This window comes from Schistocerca americana, chromosome 4 (assembly GCF_021461395.2).
Source record: "Schistocerca americana isolate TAMUIC-IGC-003095 chromosome 4, iqSchAmer2.1, whole genome shotgun sequence".
Taxonomy (NCBI): domain Eukaryota; kingdom Metazoa; phylum Arthropoda; class Insecta; order Orthoptera; family Acrididae; genus Schistocerca; species Schistocerca americana.
Window position 1 is genome coordinate 751,683,653 of NC_060122.1, and position 23,148 is coordinate 751,706,800.

The 23,148-nt window shown below is 47.3% G+C and overlaps 1 protein-coding gene across 1 annotated transcript in view; it reads left to right on the forward strand.

Moving 5' to 3' along the window:
* LOC124613777 (nephrin-like) overlaps nt 1–23,148 on the forward strand; it is a 1,004,503-nt gene that overhangs the window by 376,685 nt on the left and 604,670 nt on the right. Inside the window, exon 3 of the mRNA XM_047142494.1 lies at nt 19,825–20,033. Coding sequence (XP_046998450.1) covers nt 19,825–20,033 — 209 coding nt within the window. The remainder of the gene's footprint in view (nt 1–19,824; nt 20,034–23,148) is intronic.

Consider the following 23,148-nt stretch of genomic DNA (forward strand, 5'->3'; position numbering starts at 1 on the left):
CGAATGGCGCTAGCTGCGCAGCATTTGTGCACCGCCGCCGTCAGTGTCAGCCAGTTTGCCGTGGCATACGGAGCTCCATCGCAGTCGTTAACACTGGTAGCCTGGCGCGACAGCGTGGACGTGAACCGTATGTGCAGTTGACGGACTTTGAGCGAGGGCGTATAGTGGGCATGCGGGAGGCCGGGTGGACGTACCGCCGAATTGCTCAACACGTGGGGCGTGAGGTCTCCACAGTACATCGATGTTGTCGCCAGTGGTCGGCGGAAGGTGCACGTGCCCGTCGACCTGGGACCGGACCGCAGCGACGCACGGATGCACGCCAAGACCGTAGGATCCTACGCAGTGCCGTAGGGGACCGCACCGCCACTTCCCAGCAAATTAGGGACACTGTTGCCCCTGGGGTATCGGCGAGGACCATTCGCAACCGTCTCCATGAAGCTGGGCAACGGTCCCGCACACCGTTAGGCCGGCTTCCGCTCACGCCCCAACATCGTGCAGCCCGCCTCCAGTGGTGTCGCGACAGGCGTGAATGGAGGGACGAATGGAGACGTGTCGTCTTCAGCGATGAGAGTCGCTTCTGCCTTGGTGCCAATGATGGTCGTATGCGTGTTTGGCGCCGTGCCGGTGACCGCCACAATCAGGACTGCATACGACCGAGGCACACAGGGCCAACACCCGGCATCATGGTGTGGGGAGCGATCTCCTACACTGGCCGTACACCACTGGTGATCGTCGAGGGGACACTGAATAGTACACGGTACATCCAAACCGTCATCGAACCCATCGTTCTACCATTCCTAGGCCGGCAAGGGAACTTGCTGTTCCAACAGGACAATGCACGTCCGCATGTATCCCGTGCCACCCAACGTGCTCTAGAAGGTGTAAGTCAACTAACCTGGCCAGCAAGATCTCCGGATCTGTCCCCCATTGAGCATGTTTGGGACTGGACGAAGCGTCGTCTCACGCGGTCTGCACGTCCAGCACGAACGCTGGTCCAACTGAGGCGCCAGGTGGAAATGGCATGGCAAGCCGTTCCACAGGACAACATCCAGCATCTCTACGATCGTCTCCATGGGAGAATAGCAGCCTGCATTGCTGCGAAAGGTGGATATACAATGTACTAGTGCCGACATTGTGCATGCTCTGTTGCCTGTGTCTATGTGCCTGTGGTTCTGTCAGTGTGATCATGTGATGTATCTGACCCCATGAATGTGTCAATTAAGTTTCCCCTTCCTGGGACAATGAATTCACGGTGTTCTTATTTCAATTTCCGGGAGTGTATATATATAATCTTGCCGAGTAACGCCTTCGGGAAACATCATTTCTCTGCCTGTGCTGCCTTCCAAAGAGCGTATTTTAGCCACAGTCTCGTGAGTACATCTATCGATCTGTACATGATAATGACGAAACAACTTCTAGCTCTTTTACATACTGTTAATTTAGTCTGACACTCAATGGACTGTCTGATTTTCTGACTTACAAAGACGTGGAGTCTCTCAAAGAATAGCCGTTCTACTCGAGCGAATACCGTTTTAATCAGACATTCATCGAGTGTGGTTGACAAAAGAATAGTGGTGTTGAAAATACACAAAATAGTAAGATCTGTCATAAAATTAAACGAACAATAGTTGAAAAAAGTTTCGTCAAGCATGTCAAACTATAACATTTGATATGCCTTTGTCGTAAAGAAGTACTATGCGGTGTTATTTCGGACATGCCTGCATGTTCGGTGGCTCACAGCATCATTCTTCTTGACAACATAGGCACTGCAAAGTCGTTAAAAGAGGGAGTGTTACCTACTTAATATTCAATGTGTTCTACAAGAAGTGTTTAAGTGTGGCCGTTAATCGTGCACTGATAGCCAAAGCGGTTAAGACGAATGCCCGCGTAAAGAGGGAACTCAGTGTTCGAGTCCGGGTCCGGGACAAGTTTTCATTGTCTCCATTCCATTATGCTGCTGACGGTTGTCCGTACTCGCAACTGCGAGTAAATTTCATGATAACGTTTAAGCTGGACAGTATTAGTCTGGAATCATACTTCATCTTGAAAAAAATGTGTGAAAACTAACACAAGTACTGGTATCGATGTTTTAATTAATGATCATTAATGAATGTAACACATTCGCATCCTCCTTTCATTAAGAGTTTTTCTATGTCGACAAGTTGCCGACTGCGCAAAATTTCGTTGTGCCGTGCTTTCTTATCAGGCTTCGTGGAATTGGTAAATGGATGATGTCTCTGACATGGTATTAACTCACTTAATAGCCGGAAGAGCATGTTAGATCAGAACCAACATCTGACGTGTGAAGATAAAGGCTAGGGAATCAAAGAGATTTTACTCACGATCATACGTCAATGGACTACTTGACTGTTACGAGAGGTGGGATCATGAGCACTACATTACGCACCTTGATAGTATTTAATATTTTATATATGAATATTTGGCTTCTGGCGTCTGTATAGAGATTTATTTTCCACATTTATTTCAACCGAAAATGGTTGAGAAAAAGATATGTAGCATTACTTATTCAACGCACTCGTACATGTTCACGGAGTTAGTTGTCACCGTGACGTCATTTCCCAAACGACTGTAGTCCACAACGCTCACCATCACCCTATTTCACTCCAAGCTACAAGATGAGGTTCAATCTTCATTGTTAAATGGCTATCCGGCCTCCTGGACCCCAGTCGAAGATTGCCTATCTAACTTTCCGGGGCCACAAAACTTTGATTTTCAGTATTTCATATCATTATTGACAAAGATAAAAATACTTTAACTATCCACCTACTAAGAGACATAGTCATGTTATATAAGACATAAAGTATTATAGTTGAAAAGTGTGTATATGCTTAGAAGCAACGTTACCTACGGAGCATAAATGTACCAGATTATTTTCATCCAGTATTTGAGAATAAGAGCACTTAACGCCTTCCAAAGAAACTTTAAACGTACTTTCAAATCTTTTCAAAACTTTGTCTCGTGGATGATCTCCACAAAATAACGCGAGGGAAAAAGTTTGTCACTTACTAGATATATCCCTGTTCATGCAGTAAAACATCAGCATCAGGAATGTTGCTTTAATCTATTACTTGTTTGTCACTAACTACAATCGCAACAGATGTTTTCTGGAAACGTGCGCATATACTACTGAATGTAACTGCAAAGTTGGACCAATGTACGACGCGCATTCAGGAGGTATGACGAAATATTCATTGAGAAACATGATTAATTGCTTTTCTCACTACAGAATGGAAATTACCTGTATTTGACTTATCTATATCGTGATCAAACCAAAAATGAACAATATGACACCAAACACTATTTACCAGAACAGTCTAACATCAACATGTAAAAGGGTAATAATTTTTTTCTGTTTACCGTTTACCAGTTTTCATTTTCACTTTTTCAATGGTCTCTGTGGATGTTGAGGGTCACACACTCAGGAGCAAAAAAGGTGCCTCCAAAGAAATCATAGGTAGCAGAAGAAATACTTCAACTGATCGACGAAAGAAGAATTACAAAAATGATCGTGTAAAGACGGGAGTACAGCAATATAAAACACTTATGAATGAAATACATAGGCAGGAAAGGACGGGCATTCAATGAGAAACGTGAAGAAATAAACAAAGAAATGATGGTCGAAAGGATTGACTGAGCATACGGAAAAGTCAAAACAGCCTTTGGTGAAATTAAAAGAAAGTGTGCTAACGTTAAGAGTGCAATGGGAATTTCACTCTGATACGTGGAGGAGAGAGCGGATAGGTGGAAAGAATAATTTGAAGGTCTCTCTGATGTTATAGAAGATGAAATTAGAATCGATATGGAATTGATAGGGGTGCTCGTATTACAGACGGAATTTACGAGAGTTATGTATGACATGAGATCAAATAAGGCTGAAGGGGTAAATATCATTCCACTGCAACTTCTAAAATTATTGGTGGGGAGCGTCAACTATACAACTATTCAAGTTGATGTGTAGAAACTATGAGACTGGCGACGTGCCATCAGGTCTTCGGAAAAATATCATCCACGCAATTTCAAAGATAGCAAGGGCAGTTAGGTGCGGAAACAACTGCGGAACCAGTTAACACTTCATGCATCCAAGACCTTAATTTGAGGAAGAAGTTTCTGAGACTACCCGTTTGTAGCGCAGTATTATACGCTAACTGCCTAGTGAATCACGGGCTTTGGTAAAACTCGAAGAGAAGAGAGTCGAAGCGTTTGTGATGTGCTGCTGCAGAAGGATGTTGAAATTCAGGTAGACCGACAAGTAACGAGAAGTTTCTTCACAGAATCCGCGAAGCAAGGAACAAATGGAAAACACTGACAGGAAGAAGGATCACAATGATGAGACATTTAATGAAGCGGCCATGGCACTAGACGGAAAACAGAGTTTGGAATATATCCTGAAAATTGTGAACGTAGGGTGCAAGTACTGCTTCGAAATGAAGAGTTTGGAGCAGGAGATGAATTCGTGGAAGGCTGCATCAAATCAGTCGGAAGGCTTAAAATAAATGTATAACACGAAACTAATAAAACCAGTGTAATTAGTGTTTAGCGCCTTCAACCAGAAAGATTTTACATGCTTAACGTCAAATATTTAATGCATTAAATTAGTTGCAAAGTAATGTAACGTTTCAAGCTCTTTCTACACAGACGTTCGATCGTTTAAAGAGTCTGAAGCTGGAGGTTTTCTTGTTCTTATTAAATCACATACATTTGTTATCGAGTTAAAAACACACTATTACACAGTGTGACAATTAACTCAGGAAACAGGCAACTTAGAATTGAAAAATACAGTATGTAGGTAATGGAATTATATCATCATTTCATAAGTGCCGAGACCTCCGCAAACTCCATGTCACCCGGGTGCCATGAATATTGTGTACCTCTCTCCAGGATGTTGTGCGCGTAAGGCACTGGAACACGTGACTTGCGGTGGTTCGCTCCTGTTAGTGGTATGTTTCACAAATGTCATTTCTTCATATGGTCCTTGCAATTCCCATTTTGTATAGTAATGTCTTTAGCGATTTCCATACGAAGAAGCTGTGACTTAGTCCGCAGGATAGATGCTGAATTTCTGTCCAGAACTTAAATATTTTCTCCTTCCACAGTCCCTTTATCGCCTTCACTTCTCTGCGTGCGATATCCATGCTGGCATTAAAAGATACGTTTTACACTTGACTTCGAGCACCTTGTAACTGACCTAAATGTCCTATTTAGTCCTGTTCCGGTATTTTTGATTATGTGGATCATATTTCTACAAGTCAGTTTGCGAATAAGGTCGTTGCGTTTGTAAATTTTCTTTCTATATCACTTAAAATGCGTTATTTGTATGAGAGTGCTGTCAATTGTTATAACCAGTTAGTTTGACAACTCTGTCATAGGTTCAAATGGCTCTCAGCACTATGGGACTTAACTTCTAAGGTCATCAGTCCCCTAGAACTTAGAACTACTTAAACCTAACTAACCTAAGGACATCACACACATCCATGCCCGAGGCAGGATTCGAACCTGCGACCGTAGCGGTCGCGCGGTTCCAGACTGTAGCGCCTTTAACCGCTTGGCCACCCCGGCCGGCCTCTGTCATTGGATTCCTGACAATACTGTAGTTCACGACGAGCTTCTCTGTTCTGTATATAGAAGCACACACTTGCGTCTTGGAAGGGTTTGGTGTTAGTTGTTTCAAACAATAATAGCCTGATAGACTGTTGAGGGCATTTGTCATATTCTTTAATAATGATTTAATTTCAAAAAGATTTTACCCACTATTTTACACCCATAGTGGCTGAATTTTCAAATACGCTGGAACACGTTTTTTTCTTCCTTTCTTTATATTCTGTCTGATAAATGAAGTACCAATTTTCGTACCTCTGACATCAAAACTGTCTGAATAGTGAAAATTTTAAAAAAGTTTTTCACACCCGATATCATTCTCTTAGGACTGGAATTTATAAAAATTGCTTCTTAAACGATGCCTGCAGTACAAGATCAACACCATATGCAAATTTCAAGTATCTCTCCTTTGCGGTTTAGGCTGGGCGGTGGTGAGTCACTGAATCAGTCTCGCACTACTTCACACCCTAGGGGGTTAAATTCCAAAAAACAGTGAAACAGTGAACAGTATACAGTTTTTCGTTTAGAACGGAGAATCCAGATCAAATTTTCATATATTTAGCTTCAAGAATGTCTTTCATATAACATTTCACGAACTATTTCTACCCTTAAGGGCTGGATTTCCAATAACAGTGACATACTTAGATTTTTATTTTTCAAATAGTAGGTAAATACAAATTTTCACAGACTTGGCTTCAAAAAGGTTTGCATAAGGAAATATTTGCATAAAAACTTTCGTCCGCTACTTCCTCCCCATAAGGGTTGTTTTCTCCAGAAACAGTAAAATGTTTTTTTTTAATTTCTCATCCAGAAGTCAAATTAAAATTTTGATAGATTTAGCTATGAAAATGATTTCACAATGAAACGTTTCTTATAACGTTTCATCCCCTACTTCATCTAATTGGCAGTTGAATTTCCATAAACAGTTGAACATGCAATTTTTTTAGTTGTATGTAAGAAGTCAAATACCAGTTTTCGTAGATGTAGCGTAAAAAAAAGCCTTGACAGTTCTTCGAAAAATCTATTCTTAAACTGTGCCCTCTATAAATTTCAATTTTATACCCTTAGTGTGTCAGAGAGTGACTGAATCAGTCAACCGGGACATTGGATTTTATATCTAGAGATTATCTTCTCTGGCGTTCTGTTGTTAGCATTCTGTAACATAGTCATCGTAATCGCTTAAGACTTCTGCAATATCTTTTTGAGAAATACTGGAAACAGCGCACGCTCTCGCAAAGAATAATTCCCGTGGGGTATACCCTGTCGAAATGTGAGGAATTGAATTGCATACAAGTACAGCATATGCGATCAAGGTATACCAGTCTGCTTGTGTATGACATATGTAATGTGTCAATGTTCCTTTAAGGCTTCTGTGTCTGCTTTTAAGTGATCCATTGGTCTCAGGAGGGTAAACTGTCCTCTGAATTTCCATTGCGTCACGAACTAAGCTATTCCCCATAACACTTGGCAATACTCAGGGTCATCCAAATTTTAATTCTATATTTCCTAAATACACCTGTTACTGTATCCACGTCGTGCTCAGTGGGTTCAGCTACAAAAAACTTCAAATATAGATATCTCCGAGGTCTGTTCAAAAAAGTCCAAAACATCCGGAGTTACGCGCCAATTGCGCGTTCGAGAGAAATGCAGTTAGCATCGCTGAACACGGCTGTGTTTAATGTGTAACTACCGAAAGTTTCATTGCTGTATGTCTGTTAGCTTTTTTTCAGTGCTGCATTGAGGAGAACGTTGTGTTGAACAGTTCGCAAATTTCGAGATGGAAGAGTTAGAGAAGCCACGTGTCTGCATTAAATTTTACATGAAACTCGAGAAAACCTATACAGAGACTCACCACACGATTCAGGGAGGCTAATGTGATCAGTGCTTAAGCAGTAATCGCTGTTACGAGTGGTTCACACGGTTTAGAAATGGCCGGACGGAAGTCAAGGATAACTCTTGTTGGGGACGCCCTCTGACGTCTACCAAAGACGGTCACGTCAGGGACGTCAACGTAATTGTTCGTGCCAATCGAAGACAAGACTGTCCAAGAGATTGTGACACCTGGAAGAGAGAGTGAGAGGGAAACAGCCTAAAAAGTGGCGAAACAATTCAACGGTCTGACATTACAATAACGCACCTGCACATTCATCGGAGTTGGTGTGTGGCTATTCCATAAAAACGAAATCACTGAGCAGCCTCATCCCACGTTCTCTCCAGGCGTGGACCCTGCGGACTATTTTTCATTTCCCCGTTGGAAGGACGAAGATTTGGTACGGTTGCCGAGTTACAGACTGCGGCGTGCACACACTTTATTCAACATCTAACTACAGATATTGAAATTTAGGTAATGACATGTTCGATATGCCTGACATCATTGGCGATGAGGTGGCGCAAATAGCGAAATTCTGCATGACCCGCTGAAGTGTCGGAATATCGATGCTGTAGATGACTTCCCGAATAGTCCACCCCCGGTAGCTGAGTGGTCAACGCTACAAAATGTGAATCCTAAGGGCCTGGGTTCGATTCCCGGCTGGGCTTAAAAAAAAAAAAGCGGTCTAAGGCAAAAAAAAAAAAAAGTGGACAACGCTACAAAATGTGAATCCTAAGGGCCCGGGTTCGATTCCCGGCTGGGTCAGAGATTTTCTCCGCTCGGGGATTGGGTGTTGTGTTGTCCCAATCATCATCATTTCATCCTCATCGACGCGCAAATCGGAAGAGTTGCACCGGCGAACGGTCTACCCGGCGGGAGGCCCTAGTCACACGAAACAAACTTCCTGAATAGCCCAGAAATAGCTTTGGGGTTATTGCCGTACAATTTCTCTTTAATATAGCCCCATAAAAAGGAGTCGCATGTGTTCAGATCCGGATAATATGGTGGAAAATGCAGCCCCAAACCAGTGGCGGTGCTCCTCCCGGGTGCCAAATACTCTCCTGCTTCAATGGGGTCGAGCTCCGCCTTGCATGAACCACATCTTGTCGAAATCGGGGTCACTTTGGATAACGGGGATGAAATCATCTTTCAAAACCTCCACGTACCGTTCGGTAGTCACCGTGCCAATTAAGGAATGTCGCACCGATTATTCCGTCACTGGACACTGCACACCCCACAGTCACCCGTTGAGGCTGAAGAGGCTTTTCGATCTCGAAATGCGGATACTCAGTCCCACAAGTGCGCCAGTTTTGCGTATTGACGAACCCATGAAAATGAAAGTGGGCCTAGTCGCTAAAACGAACCATACGTCTTCCCATAATGCCCCGCGGCCAGAATATGAGTTTGAACGTCCTAATGCAAACCATTCAGACGTTCTGACGATTTTATTTCATATAGAGTGAAAAATATTTAAACCGACAAGCTCTGAGAGGTTGTAGGGGACATCAAAACAAATATTTTTCCCTAATCTATGAGGATTGTTTAAACTGGTGGAGGCCGTATTACGCTCTTCACTTGTTAGACGCCGTATTACACTCTTCAGTTGTAGGGAGTTGCTGTCCATCAGTGTAGTAGTGCATTGGCTCTGTTTACTAATGGAGCAGCCGGGCGAAGTGGCCGTGCGGTTAAAGGCGCTGCAGTCTGGAACCGCAAGACCGCTACGGTCGCAGGTTCGAATCCTGCCTCGGGCATGGATGTTTGTGATGTCCTTAGGTTAGTTAGGTTTAACTAGTTCTAAGTTCTAGGGGACTAATGACCTCAGCAGTTGAGTCCCATAGTGCTCAGAGCCATTTGAACCATTTTTTGAACTAATGGAGCGATACACTAATGGAGTGAGTACACTGATATGGTTCGTACGTACTACGTAGCGCACCACAACGGACGAGCTGCACAGCGGGCTTATTACAACAATATCCTAATCGCCGTATCCCGCATCATACGACCTTTGCTGCTGTGTACCAATGTCTGCGTGAGACCGGGTCATTTAGCAAATTACCTGGACGGGGACGCCGTCGCATGGTAAGAACGCTGCAATTTGAGGAAGCTGTCTTGGAGCATGTGGAGCGGGATCCTTCAATCAGCACTCGTGCAATTGCTAGTACCATGCGGACTAATCAGACGAATGTAAGAACAGTCCCTCGAGAGCAATTGTTACGTCCATTTCACTTACAGCGTGTCTACTACCTGGAACCAGTTGATATCCACATAGAGCACAGTTTTCACATTGGTACCTGGAACAGTGTGAAATGCATCCTACATTTCCATCCTCTGTGTTGTTAACCGATGAAACAACGTTCGGGGGTGAAGGAGTCTTCAACATGCACAGTTCGCATGTTTATAGTGAGGATAACCCAAATGCTGTAGTTACTAGCGCTCATCAAGTGCGGTGCTTCGTTAATGTGTGAGTCGGTGTTGTTGGGGACTGTTTAATTGGGCCGTATCTGCTACCTACGCCATTAAATGGCAGGCAATATTACAATTTTCTCGCCAGAGCATTGCCAGAATTGCTGGAAGACGTCCCGCTCGCTGCAAGACGACGCATGTGGTTCCAACATGACGGGGCGCCGGCACATTTCAGTCGTCGTGTGAGTCGATTCCTGGACCGACGCTTCCCAGAAACGTGTATTGGCAGAAGAGGTCCTGTACCATGGCCTGCTCGATCCCCAGATCCCTCTGGACTTTTTTGTGTGGGGACAGATGCACAACCTTGTTTACGCAACGCCTGTTGCATCAGAAGAGGATCTGGTTGCCCGAATAGTAGCAGCAGCAGGAACAATTCAGGATACTCCTGGGGTTTTTGCCCCTGTCAGACAGAATATGATCCGACAGTGTAACCTTTGTTTACGTGTCAACGGAGAAATTTTTGAAAATGTACTGTAATTGAAATTGGGTTGTGTTAATGTGTCTCTTGGTCATAAAAAAAAATGGAAAAGTGTTTGTTAGTTTAATTAATTTGCCGCCAGAGAAATCTTCCTGTACCTGTTTCAATACTCCTCATAGGAAAAAATGACATTAGGGAAAAATATTTGTTTTACATTTCCCCTACAACCTCCCAGAGTTTGTGGTTTAAATACTATCTGCATCGCGGTGAAGCTTGCTGTCCAGGTTTCGAGAGGGTGCGTTTCTGGATGAGGTATCGAATATATTGCTTCCCCCTACTTATACCTCCCGAGGAGATCACGAATGTAAAATTAGAGAGATTAGAGCGCGCACGGAGGCTTTCAGACAGTCGTTCTTCCCGCGAACCATACGCGACTGGAACAGGAAAGGGAGGTAATGACAGTGGCACGTAAAGTGCCCTCCGCCACACACCGTTGGGTGGCTTGCGGAGTATCAATGTAGATGTAGATGTAGATGTATATAAATACAGTATACTTACAGGATGACAGTTATTGAACTACAATTAAAAAAACGTAAATTAGCTACAAACTACGGCGTGCGCACACTTTATTAAACACCTAAAGGTCACTACAGATATTCTGATTTAGGTTATGACATGTTCGATGTGGCGCAAATAGCGAAATTCTGCATGACCCGCTGAAGTGTCGGAACATCGATGCTGTCGATTACTTCCTGAATAGCTCAGAAATGGCTTTGGGGTTATTGCAGTACAATGTGTCTTTAATATAGCCCCATAAAATGGAGGCGCATGTGTTCAGATCCGGAGAATATGGTGGAAAACCCAGGTATAAGCTAGTGGCTCCTCGTTACTCCAGAACAAGAATGCGATCCCCAAAGTGCTTTTCTAGGGCGCCAAATACTCTCCTGCTTCCATGGGGTCGAGCTCCGCCTTGCATGAACCACATCTTGTCGAAATGGGGGTCACTTTGGATAACGGGGATGAAATCATATTCCAAAATCTCCACGTTCCATTCGGTAGTCAATGTGCCATCAAGGAATTTCGCAAAGATTATTCCGTCACTGGACACTTCACACGCCACAGTCACTCGTTGAGGGCGAAGAGACTTCTCGATAGCGAAATGCGGATACTCAGTCCCCCAAGTGCGCCACGTCTTCTCATAATGCCCCGCGGCCAGAAGTACAGTTTGAACGTCCTAATGCAAACCGTTCAGAAGTTATGACGATTCTATTTCATACAGTTCAACAACTGTTACCCAGTACAAACCATACTTTCTCAACGTGCTTCGTAGTTTGCTCGTTTGAGATAAGGTAAATCTGTGACTGCAAACTTTTATCTTTTCTTACGCTGCTTATGATAAAAGTAAAAGCGTGAATCTTCAGTTGAAACATCGGGGCTGAGAGGCCGTGTTCGCTGTATAAAATTTCCACCTAACATTTCGTCTACATCCGCGGGAGACATCTTCTGAGGTCAGAATGAGTTTTTCACTCTGCAGCGGAGTGTGCGCTGATATGAAACTTCCTGGCAGATTAAAACTGTGCGCCGAACCGAGAGTCGAACTCGGGACCTTTGCCTTTCGCGGGCAAGCGCTCTACCATCTGAGCTACCAAAGCACGACTCACGCCCGGTCCTCACAGCTGTACTTCTGCCAGTATCTCGTCTCCTACCTTCCAAACTTTACAGAAGCTCTCCTGCGAACCTTGCAGAACTAGCACTCATGAAAGAAAGGATACTGCTGAGACATGGCTTAGCCACAGCCTGGGGGATGTTTCCAGAATGAGATTTTCACTCTGCAGCGGAGTGTGCGCTGATATGAAACTTCCTGGCAGATTAAAACTGTGTGCCCGACCGAGACTCGAACTCGGGACCTTTGCCTTTCGCGGGCAAGCGCTCTACCATCTGAGCTACCGAAGCACGACTCACGCCCGGTGCTCACAGTTTGGAAGGTAGGAGACGAGAGACTGGCAGAAGTAAAGCTGTGAGCACCGGGCGTGAGTCGTGCTTCGGTAGCTCAGATGGACAGTCGGCTTTCAGCCGTGTTACCGTGCGGACGGGCTCGGCGCGCCGGGCAGTGCTCCGCAGGTGTTGTTGTTTACCCGCTAGCACGCGGTCGCGTCGTTGTCTTGCCGTATAGTACCTGTACCGACCCGACATGGCGTTCTCATATCGAAAAGCTACAATCAAACTAACGTTCAACGCATCGTACACGAGACCGAAGGCCCATGAAATTGAACGGTTTCTACGAGACATCATGCACATCGAACCACAAGAACTGATAGGAATTCATCTGTCTATTGTAACCAGCACAGTGTACCTCAAACTGATTGACGAAGCGGCCTGCGACAGATTACTCCAACGATCTGCAAACGGCTTTCGCTTCTGTCACGCAGACGGTAACGTGAGCGTGGTAGGAGTTGACCATGCTGGTCTGGGGGTGCGTACCGTGCGCATCTTTGAACTACCGTTCGAAGTCCCTGCCAACCTAGTCGTTGATGCGCTGCGGCCATACGGCACAGTTCTGAGCCACACAGAGGAGAAATGGAACACATTCGAAACGTACCCTGTCCTTAACGGGGTACGACAAGTGCGCATAGAACTTAAGAAGCACGTTCCATCGTATGTTTTCGTTGGTGGCTGCCGCGCAATTGTTATATATGATGGACAACCGAGGACCTGCTCGGGCTGCGGCCAGGAGGGCCATGTTAGAACTGAGTGTCTGCAGCGCCGCCTCGTTCAGGTGCCCCGCAATGAACTTCCCCAACGATCCACTATGACCTCTCTCCCGCTAACATATCTGGAGGCGGCACGACATGATGTGATGGATGATCAAAACCTGCTACCTCCTCAAGCCGCTGCCAGCTCCGTTGGAGAGTCAGCGCCGTCGACGACGCTGCAGCCCAACGGTGCAGAGGTTCCTACAGCCTCTGCCCACCGCAGCGTCGTGGGCACCCAGCCACCGTCACTGTCGGGATCAGACACAGGGGTTCCTAGCGACCGAGACTGTGTCGAGCCCCGCCCTCCAGTGGATGTCGAATCTCGGACCCGAAAGCAAAAATCACCCAAGCGACACAAGAAGAGGCGATTGTCCGCTGACGAACAGGACAGGAATGTGAAGCCGGCGGAAGACATCGACTTCGTTGACTCGCCCACAATTGCAACGGACTCCAGTGGCATCATTCACCAGAAGGTGCCTGAAGACAAATCTGGTGGCTCAGAAAACGAGGCGCACTGCGTCGACTCCCAAAATGTGGGCTCCTGTGAAAGCGTCCAGCCTCCAATGACATCACAATCGTCTCTTGGTGATTGGGCAGACGATATGGAGGCAGATGATGGACAGCAAACATCGATATCTCCACCAGAGCCCATGGCTGACAATGAGCCCGGAGGGCTCTGCCAGTCAGGGACTCAGTAATGCACAGCATGCAGGTGGATGGCTGTGTGGTGTGTTGTGTGTGAAATCACTGTGGGATTGCACCGGCACACTGCCTCCGCCACTTGATATGTCTCAGTCATACCGTGTGGGAACAGTCAACGTAAATGGTGTCCACTCCACTGTCAAGACCCGCATGTTACACGACATGATCAGAGCGGCAGACTTGGACATTGCCCTTCTCCAGGAGGTCCGTCCCGAGCTGTGTTTAGACCTATATGGCTACACCACGTACAGCCTACCCGTAGGTGATGGCGCAGGAGGAACGGCCATCCTTCTCCGAGATGGCATAGACGCGACGGACGCGACGTACTTGCCGAACGGGCGAGGCATCGCACTCACACTTGGCGCAGTGCGCCTCATTAACGTCTACGCTCCCTCCGGTAATTCGCACCGTGGTGACAGGCATGTCTTCTATTCGGAGGAGTTGGCCCCACTTTTGCAAGGAAATATGGACCATTACATAGTGGGCGGCGGTTTTAACAGTGTTCTGCGGCCCGAGGACCAGATACCGCATTACGTCCCATGCCCCGCTCTACAAGCATTGATACGTGACCTCGCGCTCCACGACACATGGCTCTTGCATCATGGGACCCAGAGTGGATATACGCACTTTACCAGCCATTCTGCCAGTCGTCTGGACCGGATATACGTCTCGCGTGCCCTCCGCACAGCAACCCGTGATGCAGAACTCTGGCCGACGGCCTTCACGGACCATCTCGCGTACATCTGCACTGTCACCTTGCCCCGACAACTCACAAGACGCAGCAGGGGCCCGTGGACGCTGAACGTCTCCCTCCTTCGCGAGGAAGCGTGTCGGCGAGCAGTCACTGACACGTGGCGTCGATGTATCAGGCGCCTGCCTATGTATGCTTCCACGTTGCTGTGGTGGCTAGGATGTGTCAAACCTGCCCTCCGAAAGACCTTGATGGCCTACGGGCGTGACAGATCGAACTGGCAAAGGGCAACATCGGAATTTTACTATACAGTGTTACGTGAGCTGGCGACGCAACCGCCGTCTCCCGAACGTCAGATGTCCGTACAACGCATCAAAGCTCGTCTACTTCGCATCAGGACAGAGCAGCTAGACGGTGTCCGTATCCGTGCGCGAGTGCAAGACTGTATCCCCAACGAAACAGCGTCAGTGTATCACATTGTGCGCGAGAGGCGCCACCGCAAACGTCAGCTCATTACGGCGGTAAACACGGAGGACGGCGGGCGCGCAGTGGCACAAGCGGACATCGCGCACACGTTCGCCAGACACTATGGGACCTTGTACATGGAAGATCCGCGAAATGTACGTGATTATGACGGGCTGTTGCACGATTTTCCCGCCCCTCGGGACGTGGCACCCGATGATAGTCTGCTGTTGCCCATTACACCCGACGAGCTGACATCGGCCTTGGCACGTGGAGCACCGAACAAGTCGCCTGGACCGGACGGTTTACCCCTGGAATTCTACCACACTTTTTACCACCTTATGGGTGACAAGTGGCTCCAAATGTTTCAAGACCTGATCCGCCCTGATTTCACTGTCCCCACAGAATTCACAGAAGGCATCTTGATTCCAGTTCCGAAACCGAATGGTGGTTGTAGGTGGCAGGATTTTCGCCCACTCACACTCCTCAACAACGACTACAAGATCTTCGCCCGTATCCTCCGCGCGCGTCTCCACACCGCTATCGGGAAAGCCATCCACACCGATCAGACATGTTTAGGTGGTGTCAGCAACATTCATACGGCGTTAGGAGCATACCGCGACGTAATTGCTTTGACGGCGGCCTGCAAAATACGAGGCGCCCTTGTCGCCGTAGATTTTGACCACGCATTCGACCGCGTCGATCACGGCTTCTTACGCGCAGTTTTGCATCGCATGGGCCTCTCTCCGGAGTCTGCACAGGTGGTCCTTCGACTGGTCCACGGAGCGCGCTCCCGCATGATGGTCAACGGTTATCAGTCTGGTCACATTGTTGTTGGACGGTCAGTGCGACAAGGGTGCCCCCTGTCGGGCATATTATTTGCTGCAGCACTTGAACCAGCTTTACATGGTCTCCGGCAGCGATTAACTGGTATCTCCTTGCGGGACGTGACCTTTTGTTGTGGTGCATTCGCCGATGACGTGGTGTTCCTGGCCAGATCAGAGGATGAAATGCATATGGCGCTACAGTGGTTACGCCAGTACGGGGCGGTCGCTGGGAGCGTCATCAACGTGAAGAAGACAAAATACATGGATGTCGGAGGGGGGATTTCCCACACAACGGCGGTGCCCTTTGACAAGGTGCCCGTACTCAAGTGTTTAGGAGTGCAATTCTATAGCAATGTCCGCCGCACGGCGGCGGCTACGTACCGCCGGCTCCTACACCAGACACGTGCTCTGCTGCAGGACAACAAACTGCGTCGCTTGGATATGCTCCTCAGAACACGTTATGTCAACACCTATCTTGTCTCAAAACTGAACTATTTTGCGCATATCCTTCCCTTGACAGCTACGATGGCCGACAGATTTCAAGCAGCGTATGGACATTTCGTAAGCACCGGTCTGGTTTTTAAAGTCCGATACGCCACCCTGACACTGCCGCAGCGGGCGGGCGGTATCGGTTTAATTCACGTATATAACCGTGCGCGATCGCTTTATCTCAACACTATGCGTCGCACGTGGACCTCTGCCCACGCCACTCTGACGGGCACCCTGATAGCGGAAGTGGCACCACACTCTCTGCATCCCCCGGTTTCTGTAGGACACATTTCACCGGCACTCACCCACATCAGAGACTTCTTTGTTGACTTCAGCTACTTACGTTCAGAACTTCCGACGACACGGAAGCCCAGCACAAAAGACTATTATCGCCTCTATCAGCAGCGGCAACCTGTAAATACGGTCACCCACAGACACCCTGAAGTTGCCTGGAACACGGTGTGGCGAGCGGTACACACGCCTTTTCTACCTACGACGGTGCGTTCATTGTGGTACGTAGTTGTGAATGGGAAGTTCGCTACTCGTCAGAGGTTACATTCCATACATCTGACGGACGACCCCTTGTGTCCGACATGCTCAGTCGCTGACTCGGATGCACACCGTCTGACGTGTGCCGCGACCAGCGAGTGCTGGCTACTGACGCAGCGCATGCTGGCATTACTCTTGCGGCGATTGCCGGAGTCTATCTCCCCTGATGACGTATTGCGCCCCGACGTCGTATACTTTCCATCAACCAGAACGAACGCCGTTAACTGGCTAAAAGGCATGGCCGTTTACTACATATTTTGCGATGCTCCCAAAGGCACACTCGACTTTTGGTCCCTATTGATGACGACACATGCAGCTTTCAGCCGCCACCCGAAGTACAGAACTCGTTTCGCAAATTATTTAGGTTCATTATTTGTGGATCCTCCTGCTCACTGGGGCGTTCCGGGTATGAGACGCTGAAAATGAAGAAGAATCCTGGAGCATATTGATCCTCTACGGACGGAATAGGGGGGAACCCCTCCCAACAGACGAGAAGACGACTCGGACGCTCGGCTACGGCAGTTGTAGGATCTTTCTTTGTAATGAAACAAAAATAAATCTATAATACACAAAAAAATGTTATAAAAATTAAATAAATAAATAAGAAGAACAACATCGACAAACCCACTCCATCCTCTTCCTGATCCTTCGATCCTCGAACTCGAACACGTTGCTTGGGCGTGGCGGCGGGATGGCCAGGCTTCGGGTGTCGACCCCTGCCCTACCCGTCGTCCTGCTCCTGCAGCGGTTCATTAGTAAAAAAAAAAAAAAAAAAAAAAAAAAAAAAAAAAAAAAAAAAAAAAAAAAAAAAAAAAAAAGATGGTAGAGCGCTTGCCCGCGAAAGGCAAAGGTCCCGAGTTCGAGTCTCGGTTGGGCACACAGTTTTAATCTGCCAGGAAGTTTCATCTTCTGAGGTCGTCCGGCTACTGCCACTGAGGCTCCAGGTGCTCTCGCATTTATAGAGCGCATAGAAGGCGCCACCACTCTTCACGTGATGCCGACGGTATGCCTAGTTTTGGAAGGCGTCATCACTCTCGCTTAACAGTAATCGATTGTCCTTCTGTTGGAGCAACGTCGACATCCATATTTTGTCTAACTTTAAAATTTCCTCTTTTCTATTAAAATTGTAATGATGTTTGTGAATCTCTATTGCTTCTCTACATATGCGCGCATGATAATAGGAAGTTCATACTAGAACGCTTGTCTCATTAAATTAAATTTCGTGGTTCCCATCGCAAAAAACATGCTCAGCTACGGCCGACTTTTCTATGTGTCCTAAGCGACAGTATCTTTTATGTTCGGCTAAGCGGGTGTTTACACTTCTTTTCTTCTTTTCGTTTTTTCATTATGTACTTGTCCACAGCTGCATGGAATTTTGTATACTCCAGGTGTTGCTAGGGGGTGTCGGGAGACTTTTGCAGTTCTTAAATATTCCTTAATCTTCTTGGTGCGTCTGAATCGCTCAAAAGAGAAGAGGCCGCTGGACCTAATGAGATACCACTTCGATTTTACACAGAGTACGTGAAGGAACTTGCCCTCCTTCTTGCAACGGCGTACCGTAGGTCTCTAGAACAGCGTAGCGTTCCTAAGGATTGGAAAAGGGCACAGGTCATTCCCGTTTTCAAGAAGGGACGTCAAACAGATGTGCAGAACTATAGACCTATATCTCCAACGTCTATCAGTTGTAGAATTTTGGAAGACGTATTATGTTCGAGTATAATGACTTTCCTGGGGACCAGAAATCTACTCTGTACGAATCAGCATGGGTTTCGAAAAAGACGATCGTGTGAAACCCAGATCGCGCTATTTAAAATGGAATGATCATATAACGTTGATCGTCAGTAAAGCGGATGCCAGACTGAGATTCATTGGAAGAATCCTAAGGAAATGCAATCTGAAAACAAAGGAAGTAGGTTACAGTACGCTTGTTCGCCCACTGCTTGAATACTGCTCAGCAGTGTGGGATCCGTGCCAGATGGGGTTCATAGAAGAGATAGAGAAGATCCAACGGAGAGCAGCGCGCTTCGTTACACGATCATTTAGTAATCGCGAAAGCGTTACGGAGATGATAGATAAACTCTAGTGAAAGACTGCAGGAGAGACGCTCAGTAGCTCGTTCCGGGATTTTGTTGAAGTTTCGAGAACATACCTTCACCGAGGAGTCAAGCAGTATATTGCTCCCTCCTACGTATATCTCGCAAAGGGACCATGTGGATAAAATCAAAGAGATTAGAGCCCACACAGAGGCATACCGACAATCCTTCTTTCCACGAACAATACGAGACTGGAATAGAAGGGAGAACCGATAGAGGTACTCAAGGCACCCTCCGCCACACACCGTCAGGTGGCTTGCAAAGTATGGATGTAGATGTAGAAGATTGTTTCGATCCCATACTTGGCGAGAACTTTCCCGATGCGGCCCGTGACTTTATTAATGAACGGTAGGTAAACTTTTCGAGTAGGTGATCGTTGTTGGTCTTGACTTCTGGCTTCTTTTCTTCTTTGATGGAAGGCTCGATCAAATTTTATACTTCGACCACGGATTGTCAGCCAGGAAGTTTCAACTGAAGACAACACCGGCCGTGAAAGCGTACATTGTATAAATGGGTGATTATTATTTCGGTAACTGAAACTGAACGAATTGGTCTTGTCCTGTAATCCTGCTGGCTAGTACCGATACAACGAGGGGTAGTCTGTGCGTAGTGACTTCACGCAGCCGGCCGAAGTGGCCGAGCGGTTCTAGGCGCAACGGTCTGGAACTACGTGACCGCTACGGTCGCAGGTCCGAATCCTGCCTCGGGCATTGATGTGTGTGATGTCCTTAGGTTAGTTAGGTCTAAGTAGTTCTAAGTTCTTGGGGACTGATGACCACAGCAGTTAAGTCCCATAGTGCTCAGAGCCATTTGAACCATTTGACCTCACGCAAAGTGGCGAAGCCCAGTGTGTGTGCTAAGGGGCCTCGCCTGGCTTTCTCTTGCCGGCAGCGTGGACGCCCGGGAGCGAGACTTCTCGCAGGCGGAGCTGTGGTCGGACGAGCGGGAGCTAGGCCGGCGCGCCTACTTTGTTCGCTCCGGGCAGACGGCGGCGCTGGCGCTGGACCAGACGCTGCCGCGAGACCAGGCCACCTACCGCTGCCGCGTCGACTTCCGCATCGCGCAGACGCGCAACACGCGCGTCAACCTCACCGTCATCGGTGAGTACTGCCCTCTCATTCCTCACTTACTGCATGTCCGCCAATGAACAGGTAAGAAGAGATCGTTACCTCTATGTTCTTCGTACAGGGACAGTGAAAGACCATTTTTTTTTTTTCATTTCGACCGGTGAAACGAGATACAAATTGTCATACATTTAGCTTCAAAAATGTCTTCACAGTGAAATATTATCATATAATATTTTACCAAGTACACTCCTGGAAATAGAAGTAAGAACACCGTGAATTCATCGTCCCAGGAAGGGGAAACTTTATTGACACATTCCTGGGGTCAGATACATCACATGATCACACTGACAGAACCACAGGCACATAGACACAGGCAACAGAGCATGCACATTGTCGGCACTAGTACAGTGTATATCCACCTTTCGCAGCAATGCAGGCTGCTATTCTCCCATGGATACGATCGTAGAGATGCTGGATGTAGTCCTGTGGAACGGCTTGCCATGCCATTTCCACCTGGCGCCTCAGTTGGACCAGCGTTCGTGCTGGACGTGCAGACCGCGTGAGACGACGCTTCATCCAGTCCCAAACATGCTCAATGGGGGACAGATCCGGAGATCTTGCTGGCCAGGGTAGTTGACTTACACCTTCTAGAGCACGTTGGGTGGCACGGGATACATGCGGACGTGCATTGTCCTGTTGGAACAGCAAGTTCCCTTGCCGGTCTAGGAATGGTAGAACGACGGGTTCGATGACGGTTTGGATGTACCGTGCACTATTCAGTGTCCCCTCGACGATCACCAGTGGTGTACGGCCAGTGTAGGAGATCGCTCCCCACACCATGATGCCGGGTGTTGGCCCTGTGTGCCTCGGTCGTATGCAGTCCTGATTGTGGCGCTCACCTGCACGGCGCCAAACACGCATACGACCATCATTGGCACCAAGGCAGAAGCGACTCTCATCGCTGAAGACGACACGTCTCCATTCGTCCCTCCATTCACGCCTGTCGCGACACCACTGGAGGCGGGCTGCACGATGTTGGGGCGTGAGCGGAAGACGGCCTAACGGTGTGCGGGACCGTAGCCCAGCTTCATGGAGACGGTTGCGAATGGTCCTCGCCGATACCCCAGGAGCAACAGTGTCCCTAATTTGCTGGGAAGTGGCGGTGCGGTCCCCTACGGCACTGCGTAGGATCCTACGGTCTTGGCGTGCATCCGTGCGTCGCTGCGGTCCGGTCCCAGGTCGACGGGCACGTGCACCTTCCGCCGACCACTGGCGACAACATCGATGTACTGTGAAGACCTCACGCCCCACGTGTTGACCAATTCGGCGGTACGTCCACCCGGCCTCCCGCATGCCCACTATACGCCCTCGCTCAAAGTCCGTCAACTGCACATACGGTTCACGTCCACGCTGTCGCGGCATGCTACCAGTGTTAAAGACTGCGATGGAGCTCCGTATGCCACGGCAAACTGGCTGACACTGACGGAGGCGGTGCACAAATGCTGCGCAGCTAGCGCCATTCGACGGCCAACACCGCGGTTCCTGGTGTGTCCGCTGTGCCGTGCATGTGATCATTGCTTGTACAGCCCTCTCGCAGTGTCCGGAGCAAGTATGGTGGGTCTGACACACCGGTGTCAATGTGTTCTTTTTTCCATTTCCAGGAGTGTATTTGCCCCCTAAAGGGCTGAATTTCCAATAACAGTGAAATACAAATTTTCACAGACTTGGCTTCAAAAAGGTTTGCATAATGAAATATCTCCATAAAAGCTTTAGTCCGCTACTTCGTCCCCATGAGGGTTGATGTTTCCAAAAACAAATAAAGGTTTTTTTTATTTCTCAACAAGAAATAAAATTAAAATTTTGAGGATTTTGCTTTAAAAATGATTTCACAATGAAATATTTCTTATAACGTTTCTTCCCCTATTTCACCTAATTGGGAGTTGAATTTCCACAAACAGTTAAACATGTATTTTTTTATTTGTATCTAAGAAGGCAAATACCAGTTTTCGTAGATGTAGCTTTAAAAAAAAAACTTGGTAGTTCTTCGAAAAATCTATTCTTAAACTGTGCCCTCTATAAGTTTCAATTTTCCATCCTTAGTGGTTTGGGCTGCTCGATGATGTGTCAGAGTGACTGAATCAGTCAACCGGGGCATTGGGTTTTATATCTAGAGATTATGTTCTCTGGCGCTCTGTTGTTGGCATTCCTTTCGTTGTTTTGATTCTGTAACACAGTCATCGTAATCGCTTAAGACTTCTGCAAGATCTTTTTGAAAAATACCGGTAACAACGCACGCTCTCGCAAAGAATAAATCACGTGGGGTATACCCTGTCGAAATGTGAGGAATTGTATTGTATACACATACAGCATATGAAATCTAAGTATCGTAATCCGCTTGTGTATGACATATGTAACGTGTCAATGTTTCTTTAAGGGTTCTGTGACTCCTTTTAAGTGATCCATTGGTTTCAGGATGGTACGATGTCCTCTGAATTTTAATCTTTATGTCATAATGTGCAAAGCCTTTCCACTGCGTCGCTGACCAATCTACTCCCCATAGCACTTGGCAATACTCAGGGTAATCCAAATCTTAATTCTGTGACACTGGACTCGCATTCGGGAGGACGACGGTTCAATCCCGCGTCCTGCCATCCTGATTTAGGTTTTCCGTGATTTCCCTAAATCACTCCAGGCAAATGCCGGGATGGTTCCTCTGAAAGGGCACGGCCGACTTCCTTCCCTAATCCGATGAGACCGATGACCTCGCTGTCTGGTCTCCTTCCCCAAAAACAACAACAACAACAACTTAATTCTGTATTCCCATAATTCACCTGCTACTGTATCCACGTCGTGCTTCTCAGTGTTTTCAGCTGCAACAAATTTCAAATATATATCTCTCCAAGGTCTGTTCAAAATATTCCGGAACATCGAGATCTACGCGCCAATGGTCCGTTGGAGCGAAGGGCAATTGGCATCCGTGTACACGTCTGTGTTCACTGTGTAACTGCCGGAAGTTCCATTTCTGTATGTTCTCCGTACAGGGCACCACGACCACAACTGAAGGCGACAGATTTCCTCTACGTGCGTTATTATAATTCCAGTCTGGAATCAAAATGTCTTCCAACATGTGTGGAAGATAGCCTGTTAG